This window comes from Lepidochelys kempii, chromosome 3 (assembly GCF_965140265.1).
Source record: "Lepidochelys kempii isolate rLepKem1 chromosome 3, rLepKem1.hap2, whole genome shotgun sequence".
Taxonomy (NCBI): domain Eukaryota; kingdom Metazoa; phylum Chordata; order Testudines; family Cheloniidae; genus Lepidochelys; species Lepidochelys kempii.
The window spans coordinates 14,629,587-14,656,759 of NC_133258.1; the positions used below are offsets into that span (position 1 = coordinate 14,629,587).

At 43.1% G+C, this 27,173-nt stretch overlaps 1 protein-coding gene across 1 annotated transcript in view; it reads left to right on the forward strand.

The window, feature by feature from the left end:
- The window catches only part of RUNX2 (RUNX family transcription factor 2), a 196,845-nt gene that overhangs the window by 152,427 nt on the left and 17,245 nt on the right, over nt 1-27,173 (forward strand). Inside the window, exon 7 of the mRNA XM_073335765.1 lies at nt 7,204-7,365. Coding sequence (XP_073191866.1) covers nt 7,204-7,365 — 162 coding nt within the window. The remainder of the gene's footprint in view (nt 1-7,203; nt 7,366-27,173) is intronic.

Genomic DNA, 27,173 nt, shown 5'->3' on the forward strand with positions numbered 1-27,173 from the left:
GAAAGACGGCGCAATCTCTATCATTAACTCATGACATTTATTACATGTAGGGTGATAGAAGGCAGCGTTAATGCAATTAGGGCTGGATCCTACCATCCTTACTTATACTGCAGTCACTGGGAGAACTCATCTGCTCTGTCAGGCCAAGGAAGCTCTTTGCTGAAATGTTCTTAGAAGGCAAACAGACTAACAGGAGTACGGGCAGAGAGCAAAATCATCCCTGTGCAGAGGGTCAGCACAAAGCTTCTGCACCAGTGAAGTCCCCCTTACCTCCAATGTTGAGGTGTTAAATATTGATAAGCCTTGTACTGACCATCTACACAGAGATGAATTCCACCCAGAGAAAAAAAGAGAGCCTTCTTTTCTGTGCAGGATGCTTTTCTAGAACCAGCATCATTGCTTTGTAGAAATTTGTTGTAGATTGTCAGGAATTTGATGGAACGGAGCGAGTTCCATTTACTACAAAATCTATGTAAAGGTTTGTGGACTAGCTTGTTGAGAACACTGCTTCCTTTAGCCCCTTAGCAGCAGTTTTGGTTTATCATCAAATGGGGAAGATTAGCACAAGCACAAGGCCCTCTGTGCCATTTGAACCCAGTGTTGGACTGTTTGTACTGGGTTGAATTTTACCCATAAGGATTGTCCAGAATTTAGTCTGGAGAAACAAGTTTTGGCTGCATTTTACTTTAATACAGAGATGTGGCCCATAGAAACTACAGGACCCAGCATGCTTGGATGTATGTATAAACATAGAGTAGTGGGAGCTGTTGGCTGCAGCTCTGCATTGTGGACAGAGGTGACTGCAGTCTGTTGCATGTTATGCTATTCCATCGCATCTGCAAGCTACTGGCAACTTGTCATGGTGACCCTCTGTCGAGTTGCTCTGTTAGCAAGAGCAGTTTCGGGTTTTTTTTCTTTAGGAAATGTGACTCTTAAGGGATTGTTGTTGGTGGTGGTGGGGTGATTTTAGAGACTGAAAGCCAAAATCTGGTCTCACTTATACCAGTGTCAGTCAAGGAGTAATGCCATTAGACTTGACATCAGTGGAATTACTCCTGGAGATTCGGATCTGGCCCAGAGTTTTTAAGAGTCCACGAGAAACTCAGAGAAGAGAGTTTTCTACAATAGCCCATTTACTCATGCAGAGAGTAGTCTTTGCTTTGTTGGGACCATAATTGAGGATATCTTACTTTAAATATTTACAAAAGATAGCTCCGGACTGCTTGTTTTTCAGCATGAGCAGTAGCATTAATATAGTCAGCAAACAGACGTGGCACCAGGGTTGAATGGATGACAGGGACTCAATTTAAATGATTGCGTAAAGCATGCACGCACGTGTTCTTTTAGATTTTAGACTCGGCAGCAGTGGACCCCAAATTTTTTATATCACACCTCTCCCTTACCCGTAATGTAATCTGTCTGCGCCCAGCCGGGGCTGGGAGTGGGGCTGTGGGCCAGGAGCTGAGATTGGGGCTGGAGCCAGAGCCACGGCCAGGAGTGGAGCCGTGGCCACAGACAGGGCTGGAGCTGCAGCTGGGAACGGGGCCAGGGCTGGAAGCTGGGAGCCAGGCTGAGGTCAGGGGCCGGGGCTGGGGTCGGAGCCAGGAGCTGAAGCTGAGGCCTTGCTTGGGGCTGGAGCCAGAGCAGAGTTGGGGGGAAGAGCGGGGCTGGGTGGCGCTCCCTCCCCACCACTGTTCCCTCTAAACTGTGCGCGTGTGTGCACGCACACAGATCCTAAACCCTGCGCACACGGCGTAACACTGCACGCACAAAAATGTGCACAGAAGCACAAAAATTTGCACAGAAGAATTTTTTTACGCACACGGCCTGTCAAAAATTAGAGGGAACATTGCTCCCCACCCCTCATGGGGGCTGGCCCGGGCGCCTCCACACTTCCCGAACGTTCCTTTGCATTCCTGGGGGGGGACGGGATACCCCACAGTTTGGGGACCACTGCTCTACAGTGAGAAATGGTCACCCTGTGTATCTGGTGATCATGTTCTTCAGCACTCTTTCAGTTTGGAGCATGGAAAATTGATTTCTCTTCACTCTAGATCTCTCATAACATATTGCCAAAGCATTGCAAAAGGCTACTTACCTGGGAAAGCCTGTGTAATTGACAGGAGAATTGGGACATTGATTTTTAATTTTGCACAGTCCAACCAACATTTGACTACTTTCTAAACACCCTTGTTTTCCCAAGAATCCACTAAGATGTATACAGTAGACCACGGAAGCGACAGTCAAATAGTATGTAAATCTACCAACCGTAACTATGAATGTGGCAACAAAGCCTAGGAATGAAATAATATGCAATATTTGATATTTCCTGCTTCACAGAAACTTTACCTGGAAGTGCAAACAGGAAGTAGCTGTGTGCGTATTAGTTTAGACCTCACCCCGGCTGACTTGTTTCAGCCAATCTGTGCATGAAGTTTAGGAGTATTTGCAAGCTGTGCCCTGTTGTGAATGACTTATGAAAGCACCACTTTTCTTCACACCCACACAGGCATAACAAAAATGTTTACAAAAGGAGGATTGCTATTAGTAATCACTCCAAATTTTGAAGTGCAGAAATATGTTAGCCCTGAACGCCTGGCTTTGGTCACCTCACTGTGCTCTGCCTTTCTTCAGTATTTGCATATTGCCATCAAGACAGCTGGGTGGGTTATTTCTCTTCTCCCCCCCGACCTGCTCAGTATGCTTTTTTTATTTTCTTGTATTCTGGAGATTCCTTTAGGCAGAGTCATACTCCCTCTGGTTAACAGCTCTGGGACTTCTCATATGTTCTAGGCTTTTAAGAACTGGAAAGATGCTGCATTTGTAAGCACCAATGATCTTTCATGTGACAATCCAAAGCTTCTGGCCCCCAGACACCCAGAAGCTGCCTGATCACCTGGCAAATCTCACAAGCGCCCTGGTTAGAACTAACAAGAGAATTTGCTTCTTGTACAGAAGGCAGAAAAAGCTTCCCACTAATATGCTCACAGGCCCTTGTATGTATTTCACCAGTGCATACTAAATACCCCGTGTATCCAGGCTAAGTGATCACTCAGCACACAAGCAAAGAAAAAGGAACTCTCAAAAAGTTCCTTCTGATTCCCTCTTAAGTCTTTATGCCCAGCTTTGCCACATGTCCCAGAAAACATTGATCTGGGAGCAAACTCTGGGGTATGAATACGCGCCGTGAGGCTTGGAGGGGCTGGGTTTCCCCTCCATATATGGCTCTGTTTTCAGTACAGACTGTGGCGTATGTGGAAAAAACCCCAAACAAATAGGATTGCTTGATCTCTTGTGGCCTAAGTTCCTGCTCCAGTGGCATTTGATGGGAGCTGTGTTAGGGCTTGTCTACACTACAGGTTACGTCGGTATAACTTATGTCACTGAGGGGTGTGAATAAGCCACCGTCAGAGCAACATAACTTACAGCAACCTAACCTCTGGTTTGGAAAGCACCATGTCAGCAGGAGAGCGTCTCCCTCTGGTTTCGCAGAGGTGGTTTTATTAGGCCAATGGAAGAGCTCTCTCCCATCAGCATAGAGAGTCTTCACCTGACGTGCTGCATCGGCACAGCTGTAATGCTTCTAGTGTAGACTAGCTCCTCGTGCCACAGAATGTTGCATTGTGGGTCCCCAGCTGGCCAGCGGTCTGCACAACTAACAGTTGTTTTTGAAGTTTGTGCATTGAATTTCCCATCTAGCCTGGTTAATGAGCGCGTTCAGCCCAGCTTGGGGAGATGAGTGCAATTTACCGTTCGGCTTTGCAAGTAATCTTTGACAGGCAGCACAAGTGCAGCTCCCCCGCCCCGGCCCCCCCAGCCCTCCGCACATGCACACACAAACACCTGCTGTTCTTAATGAGGTGGCATTGCTTTGAACGCTTCTGCTCACAGAAGTTAGAAACTTCAGTTTCCTGTTTGTTAACAGGCCAAGCACAGTGAACAAAGTCAGCTAGCCACAGGACAAGATTCTCCACCCTGCCCCAATGGTGACCTCAGCTCTGACTTACGGTGGCGAGGAAGTCTCATAACTATCCATTCTGGCGCAGCCCTGATTTCCTCCCAAGCAGTTACTCTCAACTGCAGTAGTAACTTTTCTATCAACTGTTGCCTGGGTTTGATTTGGTTTCAGTTTTTTCTTTTCAGTTGCTTCCTTTTCTAATCAGTGATGAACTGGGCCCTCATTTCTCTGCAGAGCTCAAACTGAGCTTACTTTCACTTTCATTTGAGAAGTGGTCACGTTGGAATATGTTTCCACTGAGTCAGAGGCGACATGGGGTGGGGGCATGCGGGGTCATATATCCCCCCCGTTTGCTGCTTGGCTTTGTACTGAGCATGCTCACATGAACTGAGCATGCTCAGTAATATCTGCTGAAGCCACTCCCCTCACTGTATCCCCCCACTATCAGCAGGCATGGGTCGGCTCTGCACTGAGCTATCTGGACTGAGAGGCCCCAACCAAGATCAGAGCTCCATCGTGCTAGCTACATAGTAAGAAACAGTCTGTGCTCCAAGGAGCTTACCAACTAAGCAGACAAGATAAAGAGTAGGAGAAAGAGAGTATCCTGGGGAACTGAGGCACAGAAAGGTTAAGTGACTTGCGCCCACGGTCACATTGGGAGTTTGTGGCTAAAAACATTTGTATAGTGGGGGTGCTGAAAGCCAGTGAACCAAACTGTAAACCCTGTATATGATGGAAACCACTTCAAGCCTGGGGTACAGCAGCACCCCTACTTCTAGCACCTATGTCTAGCAAAGCCAAGATTGAACCCAGATCTCCTGAGTCCCAATCCAGTGCATTAACCAAAAGAGAGTCCCTCCTCTGCTATTCTAAAATAATTTTTGCTTTTAAAACTCATACTGTTACAATGGTGAATTGCTGAAATCAAGTATCAAAAATAAGAATCAGTTTACATGACGCTAAAGCCTTTATTCTTATTTTAAGATGGGATGAGCCAAAGAGGCTATATTTAGATCTAGGGTTAGGCTAGATTTCAGGGTCCCAGGCCAAATGAGGACTAGGATATGAGTTGAGTTTAGGGGGGGAGGGATAGCTCAGTGGTTTGAGCATTGGCCTGCTAAACCCAGGGTTGTGAGTTCAATCCTTGAGGGGGCCATTTAGGGATCTGGGGCAAAAATTGGGGATTGGTCCTGCTTCAAGCAGGGGGTTGGACTAGATGACCTCCTGAGGTCCCTTCCAACCCTAACCTTCTATGATTCTATGAAGGTGTGATGGTGCACAAATGTGGAAAGGACTTCTGCTCCCATGCGACTTCTACCATTCTGAGTGGCAGAAATCCCATGAGAGCAACTGTTTGCGTGAGGGTCTCACTGTCTTGGGCCCAAATCTTGTGAGAACATCCATTCTTAGGATATTTCTTCCCCATTTGAAATAGAAATTAAGCCCCTTCCAGTATGAGATGTGAATCAAAACTATAAGGGACCGTCATTTGGATTCAAAGACTGGGATTGAAAACCTCCTGGAATTTGAAGGAGTTTGGTTTTGAGGTTCTGGTCCTGACCCATCATTAATTTTGATACTGTTTTGCCACTGTGCATAAGCTCCCCCCCCCACCCCCCAGTTTAAATTTGCTTACTATTCATTGAATAGTGGATTACAGTACTGGTATGAGGCAGAAAGAAGTGTCAATATCAGATATAACAACAGCCAGTCCTATTTGAAGTTGTGCCAATCTATAGGGCCCTAGCCTTGAAATTGTGAAAACAAAGAAGTTCATTACATTTAACAATCAAGTGTCCTTCAGATTTCTGAGGAGCATTTATGTTAACCATTTATATTATTCAACTCTAATATAAACGACAAACTGAAGGAAAATCCTTTTAAAATTAAATTAGAAGGGGCTTTTTTTTTGGTTGTATCTGTATAGTTATTTTGCTTCAAGGAAGTATCTGCTTTCCAGACATCTCTTCAAACAAATCATGTCTGAACAGAAAAAATAAACAAGAAATAGCTGACACTACAAGGTTTTGCCATGTGGAAGAGCAGAAAGAGGGTTTTGTTTTGTTTTTTTAAAGATGAATTTCCTGAAGAAAAAAAAATGAGGAGGGGTTTGCTTATGCCATTCAGATTTTGTGTTTCTGTCAACAAAGTGGAGCCTTGAGACACTGCTCAAATGTAGCAACTTCTTGAGGTAAACTGGGATTGATTTGCTACTTTGGAAATAGTAGAGAGAATATGGATGCGTTGCAGTAGGTATAAAGCAATCCAGAGGCATGCAGTTCTCTTGCGTACCACCTAGCTTTCTCAACAAACTCTCTTAGCTAGGAAATGCTGTTGGGTTTTCACCAATGTAAAAGAAAAAAATAAATGTTGATGAGTAATTCCTCCTGTCAGCAGTGAATCACCGGTTATTGACTAAAAGCAAAATTGTTTACAAAACCTAGTAGTAGGAAAATAGAACTGCCCACCCTCTTCTCTCACCCAATGCAGCCCACCAGAACTTTAGTGGAAAAGAAAATCTTCATGTCCTTGAATCATTCCCTCCAAGGCAAGCTGTAAAAATTAGAAAAGTCATAATTAACTTTCAGTGGTTACCCTCAAACCATTCAGTTTCAGATGATATTGATGGTGATTACAGGTAATCGGACTAGAATCCAAACGTGATTTTTTTTGGACAGATGCTAATAGGATTAATGACGTTTTCCTTCTTGGATCACTTTCTCGGTGCTGAAAATGCTTCTGCTTAATGTTGAAAACTGGATAACAACTTGACAGATGTGGCCATCAACTTTTAGTTCTCCTTCCCTCCCAAAAAGCCAGTTTTAAGTTCAGCTGCAGCATTAAAAAAAGAAAAACAATCCCAAAACAAAAAACCACACACACTGAGGATGTTAACACAGCTTTGAGCTGCTAGTGGAATGCTTTATTAGGACTGGATTAGAGAGTATGGGAATTTATGGAACACTGATTACATCATTTTAAATTCTGCTTGCTACTGCTTTAGAAATTCAGAGGAAGTGCTTTGTTCTGCACTGAGCATTTCCCGCCATATTATTTTCCAAGGTGAAAAACTCAGAGCCAGGGAGAAGGGAAGGGTGCTGGGAATTCTTCTTTGTCAAGCATTCTCATTTTTCATGACATCCATGTGCTTAGATTCTATAATGCCACTTTCATTGATTAAGCTGCTGGTGTCCCTAAACCTTTTCATTTCTTTTTTAATTTTCTCTTTTTGTTTTGTTTTTTAGACCCCAGACAGGCACAATCATCCCCTCCATGGTCATATGACCAGTCTTACCCATCCTACTTGAGCCAGATGACTTCACCATCCATTCATTCCACAACTCCCCTGTCCTCTTCACGAGGCACAGGCCTTCCTGCCATCACCGATGTGCCCAGACGCCTCTCAGGTAAAGACCATGCTTCAGCTAAAATACTTATGCAGACAGGAACAGGAAAGGTTGAGGCTGCTTATGCAGAAGCTATCTGCCCTCAAATGCAGCTTAGCAGCAAAAGTGAAGATCTGTCTGTGGTACCAGAGTTTCTGAACTGTGAAGGGGTCAAAATTTCTTTCTTTTAAAGGTTTTGATTCAAAAATTAAAGTGCTGCCGTGCTATTCTGAGCATGTAGTTTGGAGTGACTGAAGGTCCATTTTAAGTCAGGTTATCTTTAACTGTCTGATTTCAACTACTGAATCACACTGTTTTCAACAGGGGGCCATTTATCTATCTGTTACGAAGCAACTATGATAATTTCTCCATATTTTTGATATTTTAATTTTTTGACTTCTGTCTCCTAAATTAGATTTGACTTACTGTCAAGGGCCTCTGTTTATTTAATATTTAGTCCTAAGGCTCACTCTTGCTTATTTCAATTCAGTAGCTCAAGATAGCTAATTCCCTTATTTAATGTGTGATTAAGATCTCTATCAGAAACTGGTTGAGTCACTTTAGGGTACAGAGCAGTCCTGGGAAGACTGGACAAATTGTGCCTTGGAATGATGAAGGAGAGAGGAAATCTTCTTAGGCACACACACTATATAGCACTGACACTTATTATCAGACAAATACGCATACACCCATGTAGTTCAAGTGGTCACAAAGGTAAATTCAGCTGTGTAAAGTAAGCCGGTTGCCCCACTATAACATACAAAAACGGAACGGCAGGCCTTGTGTATTTTGTTAGTCTGGGGAGCCATAGGGGAAGGTGTCTTAGCTGGAGCATTAAAATTCTAAACAGACAGGTGTGGAAATATTGGTGAGGTATCTGCCAAAAGCATGTGTAATTTAAAGAAAACCTTTACAATTCATTAGTAAAGCATGAAGAATTGGTCTTATTCTATTTTTTCATGTTTGTAAGACACTGTTACAGTCTCAGATTCTAGCCCCATATACCTGTTTGACTTGCAGCCAGGTGAATTTCTTTCTGTCTTGTTTTCTCCCTTCTACAAAGCTCAGAGCACTGTAAACGTTACTCACTTCACTGAGCTGCATCATGGACAAACTGAATGTCAGCCAACAGGCATGTAGGATTTGATTAGTTTAAATTCCTTTATTTCTTTCATCTTGGAGGGAGAAAACTTTGTTTCTCAAACAAATAGCAGCAAAGATCTCTCTGGCCTTAGTGCTCTCTGGGTTTTCAGAGAATGCAGCATTTCCATATGGGTCAACAGTTCTGGCAAAGCCCGACAGGCCCTTCTGGCCTTTCCTTGTGATGCTCATTTGGTTTAAAAACAAAATTAACTTTATTTTGAGGAAATGATGTGTTTGGCTTTAGATTGATTTCTCTTTCATTTGAGTCCCCTGATGGTCTGTACAGCCCTGTGTGGTCAAAGCAGTTATTTTTGCAATTTTGCCCCCAGCAATACCTGCAGGGAAAGGCCCAGACTGGGACTGCAGCATCTGTACAAGTTACTTGCCCTGAAGCCCTTCCTTGTTAGTGTGTATTCAAACGTGAGTGCCTAGCATGTGGGGCGCATGCATAATGGCTAAAAGACCTAACTATATACATCATAGGACCATATGCAGTACTTTTCTGTTTTATTCCACAACAAGCTATCCTCACTTCTCCTGTCCTTCACCTTCTGGTGAACAACCTATCTCTCGGTTTTTGTCTTTTCCAAACATAGGAAGCTGGCTTTGTCACTTAGTTCTGAATCTACCAAAGAGGATTTTGATCTGTCACCAATATCTGAGACTGTCCGTAATACTGCGTGTTAACTCACTACCATTTAGAATGGCTGCCTGTGGCTTTCTTAGGTTGAGGACTAGAGCTGACTCTCAAACAGCAAGGAGACATATTGTAGCACAATTTGAAAACTCTGGAACCCTGCTTGCACGCCCCAACGCAGTGAATTCCACTGCATGGTGGCAAATGAGCGAGGGCTGGATCTGGCCCGTATTGTTTATAAAGTGTGGAGTGGAATGTTAAAGTGTGGTTTTGTGACTGCAAAAATTGCCACCTTCTTACCCAAGAGATGTGCTTTCCTTGGGTGTATTCCAACTCCTATTTGCTGGCTTTTGGAAACAAAAGAAATTGTACTGTTTTTTACTCCTCTTAGCCCAGCAGAACCAACCCAGCTCTGGGAGGGGAGTTTGATTCTAGTCCTTGTCCCACATTTTCAACCCTATTGTTAACTAAGTCCCAACCTTGGGGCCTCAGTTACACTTGTCCAACCACACAGAAGGGTGAGATAAGAAAGGATAGTTTTGTGGATAGAGCACTGGACTGGGATTCAAGAGAACTGGTCTCAATTCCTGCCAAATTCCCTGTATTACCTTGGGCAGGTCAGTTAATCTATTCTGTACCTCATTTTGCCATCTGTAAAATGGGGCTAATGCGTCCCTATGAGATGAGGGTGTAAAATCACTAATGATTGCACTATGCTCAGATATAATGGTTTGCCCCTCAGCACAAATATAGATAGACAGAAACACTTATGCAACACCACTGAATGCAGTGGGGATGCACAGGTGTAACTGAGCGCAAAAACTGGACTGCACTTCATTATTGGTGAAGGGATATCAGAAGGAAAGAGCCTAGCGTGAGTCTGCCGGGCTGGCAGTTACAACAACCAATGTATCACTTGTAAACTGAGAAAACTGGATCCTCCTCCATTTGATCCATTTGTACAGAGCCATTTTTCAGAGTAGAACCAGGCTTTTTAGAAGAAAAATTACATTCCTGGGAGCACAAAAAAAGTCCAGGCACCCTCCTGCATGAGGGAGAAATTACTTTATTTAGAACCAAAGTATTACAAGGCCTTGAAGAGAAAAATAATTGTTTCTTAGTACAGTGGCAGAGAACTGATTATCACCTTTGCTAGAAATATACAAGAGCACTTTAATGAATGCCTATTGCTTATCAACAAATGGGAGGACAAATGATAATACTATGATTCAGGCCTCACATGCCACACCCACATTCCCATTGGCCACATTCACAGTTATGTCTCACATATATCAACGTTATATCACCCTAGTCCCTGCTGCCTGCCTACATGGCTTTGTTTAGACCGATATTCAAGCTTGGTGAGAAGGTGTTGGGTAGCACATGCCAGCTAACACATTTTATGTCTACACAACAGCTGGTGTAATTGGCAGCACAAGACGACATACATATGCTCACTCTGCTCGAGCTAATGCCTAAAAGTAGCAGTGTGGCCGCAGTGGTGCAGCTAGCGACTCAGGCTAACTGCCCAAGTACCATCCTGCAGATCACACAAGGACTTGCAGAATCAAGGCCTTCAACAATTGCAGACTTTGGCCAATAAATGTTAAAAGAGTAGTAACATTAATACACAAGAACTTAGTCATGAAACATTTACGGTACCTGACACAAAAGCAAGGAAATAAGACAGCCAACTAACAGTACAAACCACAGGCACACCCATCCGCCCCTTCACCCTGCCATTACCACAGTTACCATACCTCACAGATCATAAACTTAACTCTGTCTGTCAGGGGATGCTAGCCTTCCAGCACCCCTTTTTACCAAAGCATCCCCTACAACACACCAGACTACTGCTCAACCTTCCCTTCTTCACCACACTACCCCTCTTAGCATTGTGAACTGTAGAAGTTTGATGTGTGGCCTCAGTCTCCAGACCTAGAGAATGATGGGAGATGGCATCCATTTTGAATTTCTCTGAATGAGAAGATTTTATGCCTCACTCTCTGACAGATAAACTTTCATTTTTAAAAAAACAGTGGCAAAAAGACTCTTAAAAACCTATATATTTCTTTTTAAAACTACCCATTGTACAAAATCCACTCAAGATTCGCCTATCTGCCAATTTTTGGAAAGGTTCATACTGTTTCTCTTAAAAGACACCTGACAAAAAGTAGGGACAAATTTTAGCTAGAGCCCAATTTCACAGTCCTTATTAAAAATGTGTGAAAAGAAGTCAGACAAAAACTACTTAGAACGGGCATAAAAACCAACACTGAAATTTAGCATTGAAGGGTCACCTGCCTGTAAAGAAAAAAAATATGTATGCCTCATTTTAAACCCATTTCAGAACTTAGACCTTAGTTCCTGCTGTGCCACTGGGCAGTCTAGTTCCTCCACTAATGATAGTTACTTGCTAGCTGTGGTATGTCTTCCCAGATGACGCCAGCGCATTCAATCTCCTTGGTCACTGCCTTCTGCCAGTTCTTCCTTGACCACCTCACTTTCTTTTTCCTCCCTGCTCTGTGGCAGGACCCAGTGAACCGAGACCATCCCTGAAAGGGGTTTGTCTAACCTGTTATTAACAACCACCAGTGGCAGGGATTCCACAACCTACCTTGGAAGCTTATTCCACAGTTTAACTACCCATGTAGTTAGAAAGTTTTTTCTAATGTCTAACTTAAATCTTTCTTGCTGCAGATTAAGCCCATTGCTTCTTCTCCCACCTTCAGTGGACATAAGAGAAAAAGTCATCACTACCCTCTTTATAGCAGCCCTTAACATATTTGAAGACTGTTATTAGTTCCCCCCTGGAGTCTTCTTTTCTCAAGATAGAGTTGCCCAGTTTTTTAGATATTTCCTCATAGGTCAGGTTTTCTAAACCGTTTGTCAGTTTTGTTGCTCTCTTCTGGACTCTCTCCAGTTTGTCAACATCTTTCCTAAAGTACGGTGCCCAGAACTGGACGCATTACTCCTGCTGAGGCCTCACCGGTGATGAGTAGAGAGGGACAGTTACCTCCCATGTCTTACATATGACACTCCTGTTAATACACCCCAGAAAGATAAGAGCCTTTTTTGCAGCTGCATCACATTGTTGATTCATATTCAGTTTGTGATCACTATAACGCTGAGAACGTTTTCAGCAGTACAACCACCTAGCCAGTTATTCCCCATTTTGTAGTTGTGCATTTGATTTTTCCTTCCTAAGTGAAGTATTTGCATTTGTCTTTATTGAATTTCATCTTATTGAATTCAAACTAATTCTCCAATTTGTCAGTCATTTTGAATTCTAATCCTATCCTTCAAAGAGCTTTCAAGACCTCCCAGCTTGGTGTCATCTGCAAATTTTATAAGCATATGCTCCACTCCATTATATAAGACATACATGAAAATATTGACTAGTATGAGACTCAGGACTAACCCCTGCAGGATCCCACTCAATATGCCTCCCAGTTTGAAAGCAAACCATTGAAAGATCTTACTCAAAGAGTAATTATCAACCAGTTGTGCACCCACCTTATAGTCATTTTTTCTAGACCACATTTCCTAGTTTGCTTATGAGACTGTCATGTGGGACTCAAAAGCTTTACTAAAAATGAAGATAAATTTGTGCTGTTCAGAAGCAACTCTGTCATTTGCATTTTGTACCTAAACCTGTGACTCATCGTATTTTTTTAAAAAATGGGACTATTTATTTTGCAAACCACAGTTTGTCCATTTTAGCTTCCTGCCCATTTAATCCTACCTAGGCATTATTGCCCCTTGGCACTCACATGTAGAACATCAATAGGAGCTTCTCTCTACCGTGGAATCTCTCATTGGAGCTATTGTCCAGAAGCTGTGTTGCATGATCCCTGCCTTTAGGATATAGGCCAATTTTTTCAAATGTGGGTGACCTAAAATTTGGCAACTACATCCATATTTAGACATTGAAATAAATGGCCTGATTTTCAGAACCCAATTGAATTGAAGGACCCAATCCTGGTCCTTACTAGAGCCCCATTTAATTTATTTAAAATTACTGTTGAGAAAGGAAACAAACAGGAGAAATTGGGGCAGAGGGAAAGAGTTTTTATTTCAGAAGTATGAGATTTGTAAACAATAGAAAAGAAAGAAACAGGTGGAACTTGAAGTGGAATGAATTTGTGGCAGATACAGACAGGAAATAGCACACTCAAATATATAGGTATGTAGAGATATATTTTTATCTGAGTTTTCTTTGCAATGTGTTTTCTATTTATGAAGTGTATCTAGAGTTGCATCTGTTTCCAGAACTTGCTGCTAACAGTTAATAATGATGCCAAAACATACTTTAGTTCCAGCTTGAGACCAAATGATATTCATTTTTGATTACTAATTTAGCATCTGATGTGAATTAAGGATATTTTCCGTAAGTGCCAGGCCTTTTCTGAAGAGCTAATTAAAATGATATGAACTTAAACCGGAATAAGGTCTCATAGTCTGAACATTTCTGTAATGATTATTCTTACCAGCCTCTACTGGCTTTTGGAAATAGAATGGTAACTACTTGTAGGGACAATAGAGCAGCCAGTCCAGAAATTTAAATGGCCTCATCCTGCAACCCTTAGTTATGAGAATAGTATCAGTCAAGTCAATGAACTACTCATGCGATGGCTCTAGGATTGGGCCCTCTTATCTTTTGAATATAGGCACATGTCCATTTCTGTGTCCTCCTAGTGACTGACACACAGTAGGCCTGATCCTGTGCAGAACTGAGCTACACTAAGCGACACTTCCTTCCATTAAAATCAGCGGAACAAGGAGGATGCTCAGCACCAGAGGAGGGGCAGACAACACTTTGTAAGATGGGAGCTGTTATTATTTGTACATCCATAGTTACTGGGCTTGAGGGCACTCACATATGTGATAAGGAAGAGTAATTCCCTCCAGTGCAGGAATCACAAGATGAAATCTTCTGGCCTGCGTTACACAGAAGGTCAGACTAGATAATCATCATAGTCTCTTCTTGGCCTTAGAATCTATGGGCCCTGCATCTTGTTTAATCATTTACATCAGCTTGCACTGGTAGAAATGATTCCACAAGGTGCAAGGCAGTGGAGAGTCAGTCCTCTGAATGTATGAGTATGCTTGATGCTGTGCAGAATATGCTGAAAACAACGCTCTTGTCTCCAAAAGCTTTACACTCTAAAGGGCACAACTCTGCAACCCTGGCTCACATGCAGTAATGCCAACTCAATAGACCAAATCCTCTCTTGGTGTAAACAGGTGCAACTCCATTGACTTTCAGTGCTATTTTACCCATTGATACCAGTGCAAAATTTGGCCTATTATGAAAGTTGCAGAGCTGGAGCCTAACAAACCATCCCAACACCCTTCGGAGGTGGGAGGGCTAGTATTTTTTATCCCCATTTCACAGATGGGGCAAGTGAAGAACCATAGAGCCTAGACACTCTTCCACCCCCTGATTCAGAGTAGAACTTTTCAGCTGAAAAGCAAAACTGGAAAGGTGTTGGCTGTTCACTGAGAGATTAAAAAGAATGATGATATTTGTGATAGAAATGGAAGATAAGGGCTGAGACAATGATTCACACATCCTCTGGCAGTAAAAAGGACAGAATCTAGTCAGAGGGGAAGACAGAAGGGTACAGATGGAGGAGAATACCCAAAACTGCATTTTAAAAAGCAAGAGTAATAGGAGAGACACGTTTTACACAGAGAAAGGGAGACTCTACGTGCCTAATATAGGTTTTAGGGCTGACACAAAAGGAAGAGCCAGGAGGAAGATAAAAGCAGGTGATGGCCTTTTGTTGGTCACTTGTGACTAGATCCACTCTACAGTGGGTGCAGAGTTTTTAAATTCTGCAGACATTCTGGTAAGTACTAAATGCAAAATTATTAGCATATTTGAAAAGTGAGGGGTTTTGGTGGCAATGGATTCTAGGGAGCAAATTGCAATTGAGACCAGGTTAATATTTGGAGCCTTTACGTTTATTACTGCAGAGACTGAGGCACAGGAGAGAGGTTTGTGAAAGAACCAGTTTCTGTAGTAGGTCTTAGGGATAGAACAGAAACTATAGAGAAAATTAAGATTAGGGTTAAAATCAGATTAGAGAGCTGAATTCAACAATTTAATTTGCCAAAAGGCCAGAGCAGTGCTGTGCAAAACCATTCTACTCAGACCTCAGTACCTGGATTCAGCCCCGCTTCATCTCACACCCTCCCAGTGTTTCATCAGAACTGGTTTGGGGGTGTATGCAAACTGTCCACTGAAGCTTTGGGGGAAATTATTTTTCTCTACTTGGCTGCTTGCAGATTTTTTTCAAGCTGCTGTTCAAAGTGTAATTAAAGTTTGAGCTGTATTCCATTGGATGCATCACATGGTGGGAGTCACATGCCATTTCTCTGTCCCTAATTGTCTACGCCTATCTGATGAGATCAGGAAGGTCAGCTGAACAGGAATTATTTTCATCTGATTTATCAGTAAGAGGCTATATTTCTTGTCCCTCTGAAAACCTCCACTGAGAAAACATTTTCAACCAATCCTAGCCCTATGTCCTACAGGTGGTAGGCTAATACAGTAATTACCTTCTGAAATTCCTATGGGAATGGTTCTGTTTTTATACTTATCCTGACCTAAGTATCACTCACTTTTACAAAGGCAAACTTATTTGTTTCACTGATATTAGACTTGTCTTGTTACATGAGGTAGAGGAATATTATTCCTGGACAGAGGCACATTCTCCTGCACCTTTTGCACTATGTTTGGCCATTCCCTTTGAAAAACAGTCACAGTCAGCAAGACCTTCAAAATTCAGGGTAAGGGGACATCACGAGAAAGCAAAAAGAAAAGAATTCTCTAGCTTAGGACTGCTTGGGCAAAAACAAAAATTCACAGTGTCAGCACAAAAGTTGTGATACAAGACATCTACGCTGCCAGACAAACTGTGGAAATAGAGGATGATTTCATCTATTGAGACGGTAAATTGTCATCAGATGGGTGCAGCCAACCAGGCATCTGAAGAGTCGATTTAGCGGCCTCAGCCATGAAGGACCTGCTTAGGGTCTGGAGCAAAAAGAAGGTGAAATTATATACAAAAGTACAGATTTATCAAACACTGTTATACGGCTCTGAAACATGGACTTGCTTAAACAAGACATAAAGGGGCTGGAGGCATTTCGTATGCATTGCCAGTGGTGACTACTGGGCATAAAGTGGTTTGATTTTATCAGTATTAGGGATGTATTGTTGAGAATTGGCCTTGAGAGGACTGAAGTCATCATTGGTCACTACTGGTTGGCCCTTTTTGGTCATATAACCCACCTCGGAGATGAAGTCCCTGCACATCAAGCCCTGAAGATTGGATGTGATCATACATGATTAACTTGGGTGCATCAGGTCAGTAACAATCCCGCGGAGCTTTTAAACACCTGGCATAAAGCCAGACAACATGACCATGGACATTCAGCACTATGGACCCTCGCTATCTAAGCATACTGTTGTTGGGGACCAACCCACTCCTACAGCTTTTGAGTATAGAGCCCAGCCTCTCCAAAGCATCCTCCCTCAATCTCTCAAACACCACACATATAGCCATTGGTGCCAGGAAGAGAGGTAGCAGAGCTAAAGTTAATCCCTTGCTCACTGGGGAGTAGGTAATGCCCCTGCTACACAAAGAAGTTCCCCTTCAGAAGCAGAGACGTCATTTGCACCAAACCATTGCTGCAGTGTTTTCAAGGGGCTGTAGCTGCACACAGAGGCGGCAGCTGTAGGGTGTGCTTTACTTCATCAACTTTGTCCACCTTCTAAGCAGGCACTTCCACCTGCAAGCCTCATGGTATGTTTGCTCAAAACTTTCTTTAATTGATCAAGCTCAACTGGGACCAAGCAGAAATCAGGGAGCCCCATGTCAGGGCTGAAGGCTGGAGTCCACATCCCTGCAGGAAAAGCAGACACTGTTGCCAATTGCAGAGCGTAAGATGCTTTGTCAGGTACTGAGACTGACGATGCTGAAATGGCAGCCATTACTGAGGATGATGGGGAGGGGGAATGCCATGCTAAGATATCCCAGTGATGAGATGGGTGGGTGAGGGGGATGACCTGGGGGATAACCAAACTGCTGCAAAGAGTCTACGACATCTTTGAGACTAGGAAGAGGAAGCACAATCTGATCCTTCGCACTGTGGTGGCTATAGATGTGGAGCTCCCACCTTAATATCCTAATTGGCCTGTGGCATACGTGAAATACTGCTGCTTTCTGTACAGCGTATTGGCACTGGCAGTAGAGGGGCCACCAGAAGCTGAGTCTCCTCTCAGGAGTACTTAGTTGAAGTCAGTGGACTAACACCTGTGTTTAAACAGGGCACAGTACTTAAGAGGCAGTTATGTGGAAGGCCCCTCTCTTGCTTGTCTTTGCCAATTGGCATCACATGCTTGTTACTGGAGGAGGTACAACATGGAATGTCAATATCGGCATCTGCACCAACAGTGTCTCTCTCAATTGGCAAGGGACTAAAGAAAGGGGTCACAGTCTGGGAAGTTGTTAATGATGCCACATGAACAATTTGCACTGTATGTCATTGATGGGTTAGCTGGAATATCACTCTCCAACACCTGGGCACCTCTGCTTTATGGTATCACCTTCCAAACAAGCATCATGTTTAATACAAAAAACACCTCTTAACATCTGGACCTGGGGTGGCAGAACGTTGTGAAGGGTGTGGGTGTACAGAAACCACCTCGTGTGAATTCATGTTGTGAAGCCAAATGCCTGTGTTGTTCTGAAAACAGAGCAACATCAGCCCCAGCAATGTCCCCAGGAAAAAATAGCGTATGGGACCTACGAGGCTCTTGGGAGATGATAGTATGATGCACTGAGAAACACATGGCCCAGCCCAGGGCTCTTTTAATTCCATGCCTGATGAAATTCTGGCACATGCTGCCCTGTTCAGTTGTGGAAGCAGAGGGCTTCCAAGAGCTGACGTTGGTTACAGCTTTGCATTTGCAAGTTCCAAGTTGCATTTTCTTTTTCTTGAAAAAGGCTTTCCCAGAGCATTGCACTCTGCCTGGACCAGCTGTGGAGGTACACACACTGGTTTGCCTTACTAGAGACATGGGGCTTAACGATCAAAGCAATGATTATGTTTGAGAGTGGCTGCTAAGCCACCTTTGGAATTGTCATCCAGCCACTTACCATTGCCATATTGTGGCCACTTCTTATTTGTATTGTGGTAGCACTTAGGAGCCACATCATAGACCAGGACCCATCGTGCTTGGTGCTGTACAAACATGAGTGGGGTGGGGGTAGGGGTCACAGGCGAAGGCTCTGCCCCAGAGAGCTTACAATCTAAATGCAAGACAAGATGGATACACGGTGGGTGAGGTAATATCTTTTGTTGGACCAATTTCTGTTTGTGTGAGAGACAAGCTTTTGAGCTTACACAGAGCTCATCTTCAGTTTTGGGAAATTTAAAGTGTCCCAGCTCAGTACAAGGTGGAATAGATTGTTTAGTTAGGATGCTCTGAGTAAGTTTCCCAGAGCTGAAGAAGAGCTCTGTGTAACTTCGAAAGCTGGTCTCTCTCACCAACCAAAGTTGGTCTAATAAAAGCTATTGCCTCACCCACCTTTTCTCTCTAATGTTCTGGGACCAACAGTGGCTACAACAACACTGCATACAAAGATGGATACAAACAGACTGATAGGGGAACGCAAGGAGACTATGAGGCAGTATCAGTCAGCATGATAAGCAGCACGCCAGCAGCCTCACCATTGTCAAGTTTTTGCAGGTGTCACGACAAAGGAGAGTTTGAAGGAGGACAGTGACAGAGCTCTGTGGATGTTTACATCATCCCAAGAGTGAGGGGAAGCACAGGAGACAGCACAGAGTGCTTGTTTGAAAAATGTAACAAGTAGACAATGGAAGCTGGTGACGTAGGTCGATTGTAGGTGGGAGTCAACATTTCAGCAGTGAAAAAGAGACAATAAGGAGGGTGAGGGTGGGCCATGAAGGGCCTGGAAAGAAGACAAGTAGCTTATGTTTGAGGCAATGGAGAAAGGGGCCACTCAGTGCTGGTAGTCTTCTGAGCAAAATTCAGGGGGGCAGCAGCCTAGCGGGCTGATTGACCAACACTTCTCTTTCCTCTTGATTCATGATGTTATATGGCGTGGTTCAGCTGCACAATGGCAGCTTTCTCCATGTATCCTGCTTCATTATTGTTAAAATATATCCGTATTACAGAAGCACCTAGAGATTTCGACTGAGATCAGGCCGCATTTTGCTAGGCTTTTCACAAACATCTAATAAAAGCCCTGACGAGCTTACAATCTAACTAAACCCAGAAAGTAGCAGAATTATCAGCCTCCCAGTTCTGCAGATGGGACACTGAAGTGCCAAGAGACCAAATGGCTAGCCCAAAGTCACACAAGGAGTCTGTGACAGAACAAGATATTGAATCCATACCTTCTGAATCAAGGGCCGGAGCCTTTACTCCCAGAACATCCTTTCTCTCATACTTCAGATGCGATATCTCCCTGTGCACTGCTACCCTCAGCTGTTTTTATGCAGCAGAACAGCTGGTGTATTCAGATGTTGCTTTGTGCACAAAGATCATTTTCACCTGGGCAAAGGGGAGTGGCCCCCATGACTCCCATAGTACACATGTTCCTACATAAAAAAATCACTTTATTCTCTGAAACATCTGTGGTATCCTGCTGTGGAAAAGGCCATCTTTTGCAGCTCAAGTGTGAGTTTCTTAACATGGCGAGACCTTAGTGTTTCCAGAACCGAGGCCAAGTCACTGCCCATGATGAGGTTGGGGAACCCCACCGGAACTGCCGCATCTGCTAGAGCTTACAGGGTGATAACAGCACAGTCTAGTGCAGTGAGCAGAGGACTGGGAGCCAGGATCTCCAGATCCACTGCCACAATGCATGTGCTTAATGATAGTTTTTATACGTAGGTGGTAACTTTCAGCTGAGTACTGTACAAACATTAATTCTGCCTCAAACCCTCTCTCCTTCCTGTCAGGTAGGTTTATCTCATCTGCCATTGGCAGCACTTCGGCTTGGAGAGATTAAGGCCAAAATTTTCAAGTGTCAGTGCTTACAGTCAAGTATGTATAATCCACGTATAGGCACCTAAACTGCTGGTCTGATTTTCAGAGGTTCTGACTCCCATTCATGGCACCCAGGTTTGAAAACAGTGACCCAAGTGATTTGCCTAAGGCCACCCAGTGAGTCAGTGGCAAGAGCTAGTATCAGAACCCAGGCTTCTGGCTCCCAGCTATAGACTGTACTTAGCCCACTAACATTAAACCATTTTGCCTTCCACCCAACTCACCTTCTTGGGGCCGCTTTCCTGCTTTCTTGATGTGTGAAATTGGAATAACGACCCTCGCCTATGTCACAAGGAGGCTCCGTGGATTAATTTGTTTATATCTGTACATCTCTTTGAAAATGTAAAGAACTATGGGCTAGTTTAATGAAGCTGTGTATCTGAAGTCCTTCGTCAGCTTTGAAAATCTCCACCTAGCGCAGTAGCATTAATATTTGGTGCAGCTTGACGGAGCAGAAAGTAGCACTGCACTAAGACAGCGAACATCCTGCCCTGTATTATAGCTCTGCTGCCTTTGGTGCATCTAGGAGGACCCTCAACCCAACAGGCAAAACCCAGACAGAGTGAAAGATGCTTAGGTGGAAGGGTTGAGTAGTTCTAGTGATAGAGTTCCCTTTGGCTTTTGTCTAGCTGAAAGGGGGCAACTCTGGCCAGCCATCACAGAGCTGCCAAGACAATAGGTACATACACTAGATCAAGAAGCCAACGAAGTATACTTATTTAAAACAAAACCTTGCCTCAAAAGAAAGACAATTTCCAGACATAAGCTTTGTTAAAATGGAGGTCAAGTTTAAATGTATCAGTAATGTATGTAGGGTTAGGAGGAGGAAACCATTCTGGAATGGTGTAGTTTAAAAAAAAAAATCGGGAAACCATGAATGCCAAAGCTAAGATTCAGGCTTTTTTTTTTTTTTTTTTTTTTTAAAAGGAGAATGCACTAAAAGTGCTTGAGAAACAATGAGTGTTTTAGGAATACAGCTGAACGATAGGAACTGGAGCTGCTGACCATGAATTGGGAGCCGAAACAATTTTCACAGTGTACAAGGGTTTCAGAATGCTGAATAGCCCCACAATAGCCATAAGAGGCAGGCGAGGGGTTGTGGACATTTGACAGAGGTGAAATATAGAGTAGAGGACTAAAATCTCCATGAGAAGGAACTTAGAAGATTAAACAGCCTCCAGGACACATCTTACACAAAATGACAAACAGACCATGAGCTAGGACTCAGAATCTAGAACTGGTGGTTAGGGGAATAGTCTGTTGGCTAGGATAAGGTGTCAGAGGCCCAAGGAGCACAAGGAGATCTGCTGACATAAAATCTGCAGTGAGATGATTGAAGACAATGAGATTTAGAGGCAGCAGAAACATGAGATAGGAATTGTTGAAACACTCATCGAGAGCACTAGAGACCTGTGATGTGGATCCTGGCTGGTCGGGAGGACCCACAGAGGAATCCCGGGGAAGCAGGAGAAGGCAACTCTTCCCCCCCTCCTTTTAAACATATCTTTTAAAAGGGGTTTTTGTCTTCATTTTGATTCATGCTAAAAGGCAACCTGCAATTTTTATGGGTGAAAAGGAGGACAGAGAAAACTCTAGGTACCACTAAATTCTGTGAGTCAGCTGTGTGCCCTTGTTGCCAAGAAGGCTAATGGCATATTGGGCTGCATTAGTAGGAGCATTGCCAGCAGATCAAGAAAATTGATTATTCCCCTCTATTTGGCACTAGTGAGGCCACATCTGGAATATTACATCCAGTTCTGGGCCCCCCATTACAGAAAGGATGTGGACAAATTGGAGAGAGTCCAGCTGAGGGCAATGAAAATGATTAGGGGTCTAGAGCACATGACTTATGAGGAGAGGCTGAGGGAACTGGCCTTATTTAGTCTGCAGAAGAGAAGAGTGAGGGGGGATTTGATAGCAGCCTTCAACTACCTGAAGGGGAGTTCCAAAGAGGATGGAACTAGGCTGTTCTCAGTGGTAGCAGATGACAAAACAAGGAGCAATGGTCTCAAGTTGCAGCGCGGGAGGTCTAGGTTGGATATTAGGAAAAATTATTTCACTAGGAAGATGGTGAAGCACTGGAATGGGTTAGGGAGGTGGTGGAATCTCCATCCTTAGAGGTTTTTAAGGCCTGGCTTGACAAGCCCTGGCTGGGATGATTTAATTGGGGTGGTCCTGCTTTGAGCAGGGGGTTGGATTAGATGACCTCCTGAGGTCTCTTCCAACCCAATGATTCTATGATTCTAATTAGGATCCATCTGTACTGGGCTCCAAAATGAGCTAAGAAACTGGGTTTAAATATGATCCCAGGCCAACTTGTTCCTAGTTTGGCCCAGCCAGTGTAGATGTGCCAAACTGGGTTGGAACAGTGTTTAATAAAAGGCCTCTGGCCACAGTCCCACATGAGGCCATGACTACTTGGTGAGATACTACACGGCAAGCTAGGGTGAATGTACAGCACACCAGCTCATCGCACAGTAACATCCCATGTGCTACAGTACATTGAAAGTCCCAGAGTGTAGCTTAGCCTACGACTTCTTGAAGGCACAGTAGGCTAAGCTGCACTCTGGGACGTTCTGTGTGCTCGAAGCAGCATCCAGCCCGGACATTGCTGCACAGCAAGCTGGTGCACTGTAGATTCACACCATATCTTCCTGCATAGTAACTCACTGTGTAGATGAGCTTTTAGAAATCGAGTTTAAACTCAGTGTTTTAGGTCTGCTCCTGACCACGTTCTGAATTTCGTAGCCCCTTTCTGTTTTGCATATGAACTGGAGAAGTTTGGTTTAAGACCACTTTAGCTCTATCTCTGAGAGCAGTTGAAGGCAACAGAAGATCATATGGATTGATCACTCTTATCTTTCACATCTAAAATGTACTTTATATATTGTGACTGAACGTGAAAGTTAATCTTAAGCAGAGTTCTCCCCATGCTCTCTGTTTCCCACACTTTGTTCAACTTAATCTGCTGAAGAGTTTTTCTAAGATACTGGCTTGGTTTTGCCTCTAGCATTTCTACCTCTAGCATGTTCCATGAGAGGATCTCAAAGCATTTCACAAACATTAATTAATTAAACCTTGTCAGGCAGGTAACATACTAGAATGCCATGTGACAGGTGGCAAAACGTAGGCAGAGAAATTAAGTGATTTGCTGAATGTCACACATCAGGTCAGTGCCAGAGTCAGAAAATAACTCTGCTGTAAGGACTGTGTTGCATTCCCTCTCTGTAAGCAGCTGCAGCGATTGGATGAGAAGTGGATGCTCTCAAAACCTCCCTCTCTCCTCACTTGCAGTCATCCTGAACAATATTTCCATGCTACGCCCATCTCCAACTGGTCTGGGAAGGAGACATTCCAAGGCCTCTTGATATCTGGCCAATTCAGCTAATGTTTTCTTAGAGAATAAGGATTCAGCCCAGTAATGGTGTAGTAACTAAGGATATGCAGGCTAAAAACCCAGTCCCCTTCTTCCTCATCACTGACCCCTGGGAGGATAAAAGTCAAATGCAAAGGCTCCCCTGAGGAGCAGGAAAAACTATTTTGAGGCTCTCTCTATATTCAGAGTTGAAACAGGTTAAAACTTTAAATCAGTTTAAAAACTGATCTCATTAAACTGGTGCAAAACCATGCATGGACGCTTTTCATCCAATTTAAATTTGGCTTATAGTGGTTTAGCTGAATTCAGCAACGAATAGAGTTCAGGTTTGTATCAAACGAAGAATATCCGTTCCTGGATTTGCATCAGTTTAACTAAATTGGTTGAACAATCACATATTTCATTGCACCGGGGCAGCTTTGAATACAGACACAGCGTAACATTTTCAAAAGTGACTTAGGCACTTTGGAGCCTACACACACTTCGGTTTGTTGGTTGGGGTGTGACTTTTTACTAATACAGTTATAAGGGTACAATCCCTAGTATAGACATGCTTATACCGACATAAAGGTGCTTTATACTGCTAGAGGTTCTTTCCCTTCCCATACTGGAATATTCTATATCATAATAAACCCATTTATACTGCTATAACTGCATCCACACATGGGGAAGTTGTATTGCTTTAATTATATTGATATAGATAAAATTTACCGTACTGATATAGTTAAAGTGGTACAACTTTTGTGTGTAGACAAGACATAAGTCTCATTGAATGACAGTGGGACGTAGTCTCCTAAGGCCCAGATTCTCAAAGATAATTTAAGCTCCCATTAGGAGTTAGTTGCCTAACTACCTTTGAGGATCTGGGCCTACGTGTCTAAGACCATTTTGAAAATCGAGGTTTGTCACTTTGGCACTTTTGGGTAAAATTTTACCCAAAGACTGCTGCCAATAACAAGATGGTTTGGGCATCACTTAGGAATATCACTGTATGTTCACCATCATCAAGGTAAGGGGGAAAAATTCACTTGGCTCCCTCTGCTTTGCCAGGAGTGTTTTCTTTCCATTGTTTGAGCTACAGCAGTGTATTTTGCCCTGCATGAGATGGCCTGACCTAAGATAGTTATATCATTTTCCATGACAGGTAGCTCACGAAAGCTCATGCTCAAATAAATTGGTTGGTCTCTAAGGTGCCACAAGTACTCCTTATAATTTTCCATGAAATTCAAAAGCAATCCACATGTTAAACTCTCCACTCAGCACAGGAGCTGCAACTCCTGCTTCTACAGCTTCAGTCTTCTTGTCTTCCGCATAGTTCGGTCTCTGAAAACAAGGAGTTGCTTTCAGACACCTTAGTACAGAATTAGGTGTGTCTGTTTACATTCAGGAGACAGAGAACTTCATACCAGGGGAAAAGAAAAAAAAAATAAGGGCATTGGAAATGAAAAGAGATGGAGGTTAAAAATGTACGTTTAAGAGACAAAGATTATTTCAGGACTAGAACAGTATGTTTTTGTTTGTTTACATTAGACATGAAGTCCTTTTATATATGTGTGGAACAAGAAGGTACCTTTTCTACCCTTTTGTACTATGTTGTTTAGCTGGAATAAGAAGGAGAAACTTGTACTGAGTTGGGAGTTTAAGTTTTTGCCAAAAGCTTAATTTGTAGGGTTTGATTTTTCCCTGAAAAAAAACCCAAAACGCTTTAAGAACAAGGCCCTCAGTAACCAAAATCTGTTTGTTTTTGTTTAAATCACTTAGCAGAGAAATCATCTCTTGTCCATTGTTAAAAAGGGAGGTTTAAATCAAAGGAAAATTCTACATATTCTAAAATATACAGACAGCTCTTTGAAAGCAAAGCCAAACAAAACTTTAAGAGAGACCTTTTCCTTGATGCAGAAGTTTTGAGTTAGTTTACTGTGCCGAACTCTGGTGGAAAGAACAGTCTGAAAAACAAATCTCAGATCTAGTTTTGGAGGCGGAAGTTGAGAAGAGCATTGTATTAATGGAGTATGAGACTCTTTCAGAGTTTCCAAGCTAAGTCTTAGCAGCACCAGCAGTAGAAACAAGCTTTAAAATTCATTGGGATTTTATTTTCCAATTTCACTTTTGGAGATCTAAGCAAGCTCCAACCTGGCTACCTGAGATCTTGAGTCTCTCATTCTTACCTTGGGAGATCCTTTGTTTCACAAGTAGTCTTACTGAAAACACGGGGACTGTCTGTGGAATAAGTTACTACTCAGGGAGCGTACATAAGAACGTAAGAATGGCCATACGGGTCAGACCAAAGGTCCATCCAGCCCAGTATCCTGTCTGCTGACAGTGGCCACTGCCAGGTGCCCCAGAGGGAGTGAACTTAACAAGTAATGATCAAGTGATCTCTCTCCTGCCATCCATCTCCACCCTCTGACAAGCAAAGGCTAGGGCCACCATTCCTTACCCATCATGGCTAATAGCCATTAATGGACTTGGCCTCCATGAATTTATCCAGTTCTCTTTTAAACCCTGTTATAGTCCTAGCCTTCACAACCTCCTCAGGCAAGGAGTTCCACAGGTTGACTGTGCGCTGTGTGAAGAAGAACTTCCTTTTATTTGTTTTAAACCTGCTGCCCATTAATTTCATTTGGTGGCCCCTAGTTCTTATATTATGGGAACAAGTAAATAACTTTTCCTTATTCACGTTCTCCACACCACTCCTGATTTTATAGACCTCTATCATATCCCCCCTTAGTCTCCCCTTTTCCAAGCTGAAAAGTTCTAGCCTCTAATCTCTCCTCATATGGAACCCGTTCCAAACCCCTAATAATTTTAGTTGCCCCTTTCTGAACCTTTTCTAATGCCAGTATATCTTTTTTGAGATGAGGGGACCACATCTGTATGCAGTATTCAATGGATTTATATAAGGGCAATAAGATATTCTCCATCTTATTCTCTATCCCTTTTTTAATGATTCCTAACATCCTGTTTGCTTTTTTGACTGCCGCTGCACACTGCATGGACGTCTTCAGGGAACTATCCACGATGACTCCAAGATCTTTCTCCTGATTAGTTTTAGCTAAATTAGCCCCCATCATATTGTATGTATAGATGGGATTATTTTTTCCAGTGTGCATTACTTTATATATATCCACATTAAATTTCATTTGCCATTTTGTTGCCCAATAGCAGAGTAAAGGTGGCATGATCTGATCCAAATTAAGGGCTATTGCCAAATTTTGATCATATTTGCTAGTGAAAAAAATGTAAAGTAGCTTTAATAAAAGATGCCCTCAACATCTCTTCTGTTCTTGTTTTAAATGTCCTATTCAGTGAGTGCATGATTCCCCCATGTTCCGTACATCCTCGGAATCCAATTATTTGACTTAATACTCAGATTGGGATGTGGGTTGCTGCTCTGTTCTTCCATTGGTAATTCTGCCTCCTAGTCCTTACTGTGTTGTTGGCTGAACTGCAGTGCAGCCTCCAGATCAGTGTTTGGGGTCCATAATAAGTGGTTCATTACCAAGTTAGATCCAGAACTCCTCCTCCATTCCTCATCACATGTAACTTTCAGCAAAGCAGGCTCAGGTCTTTCCTGA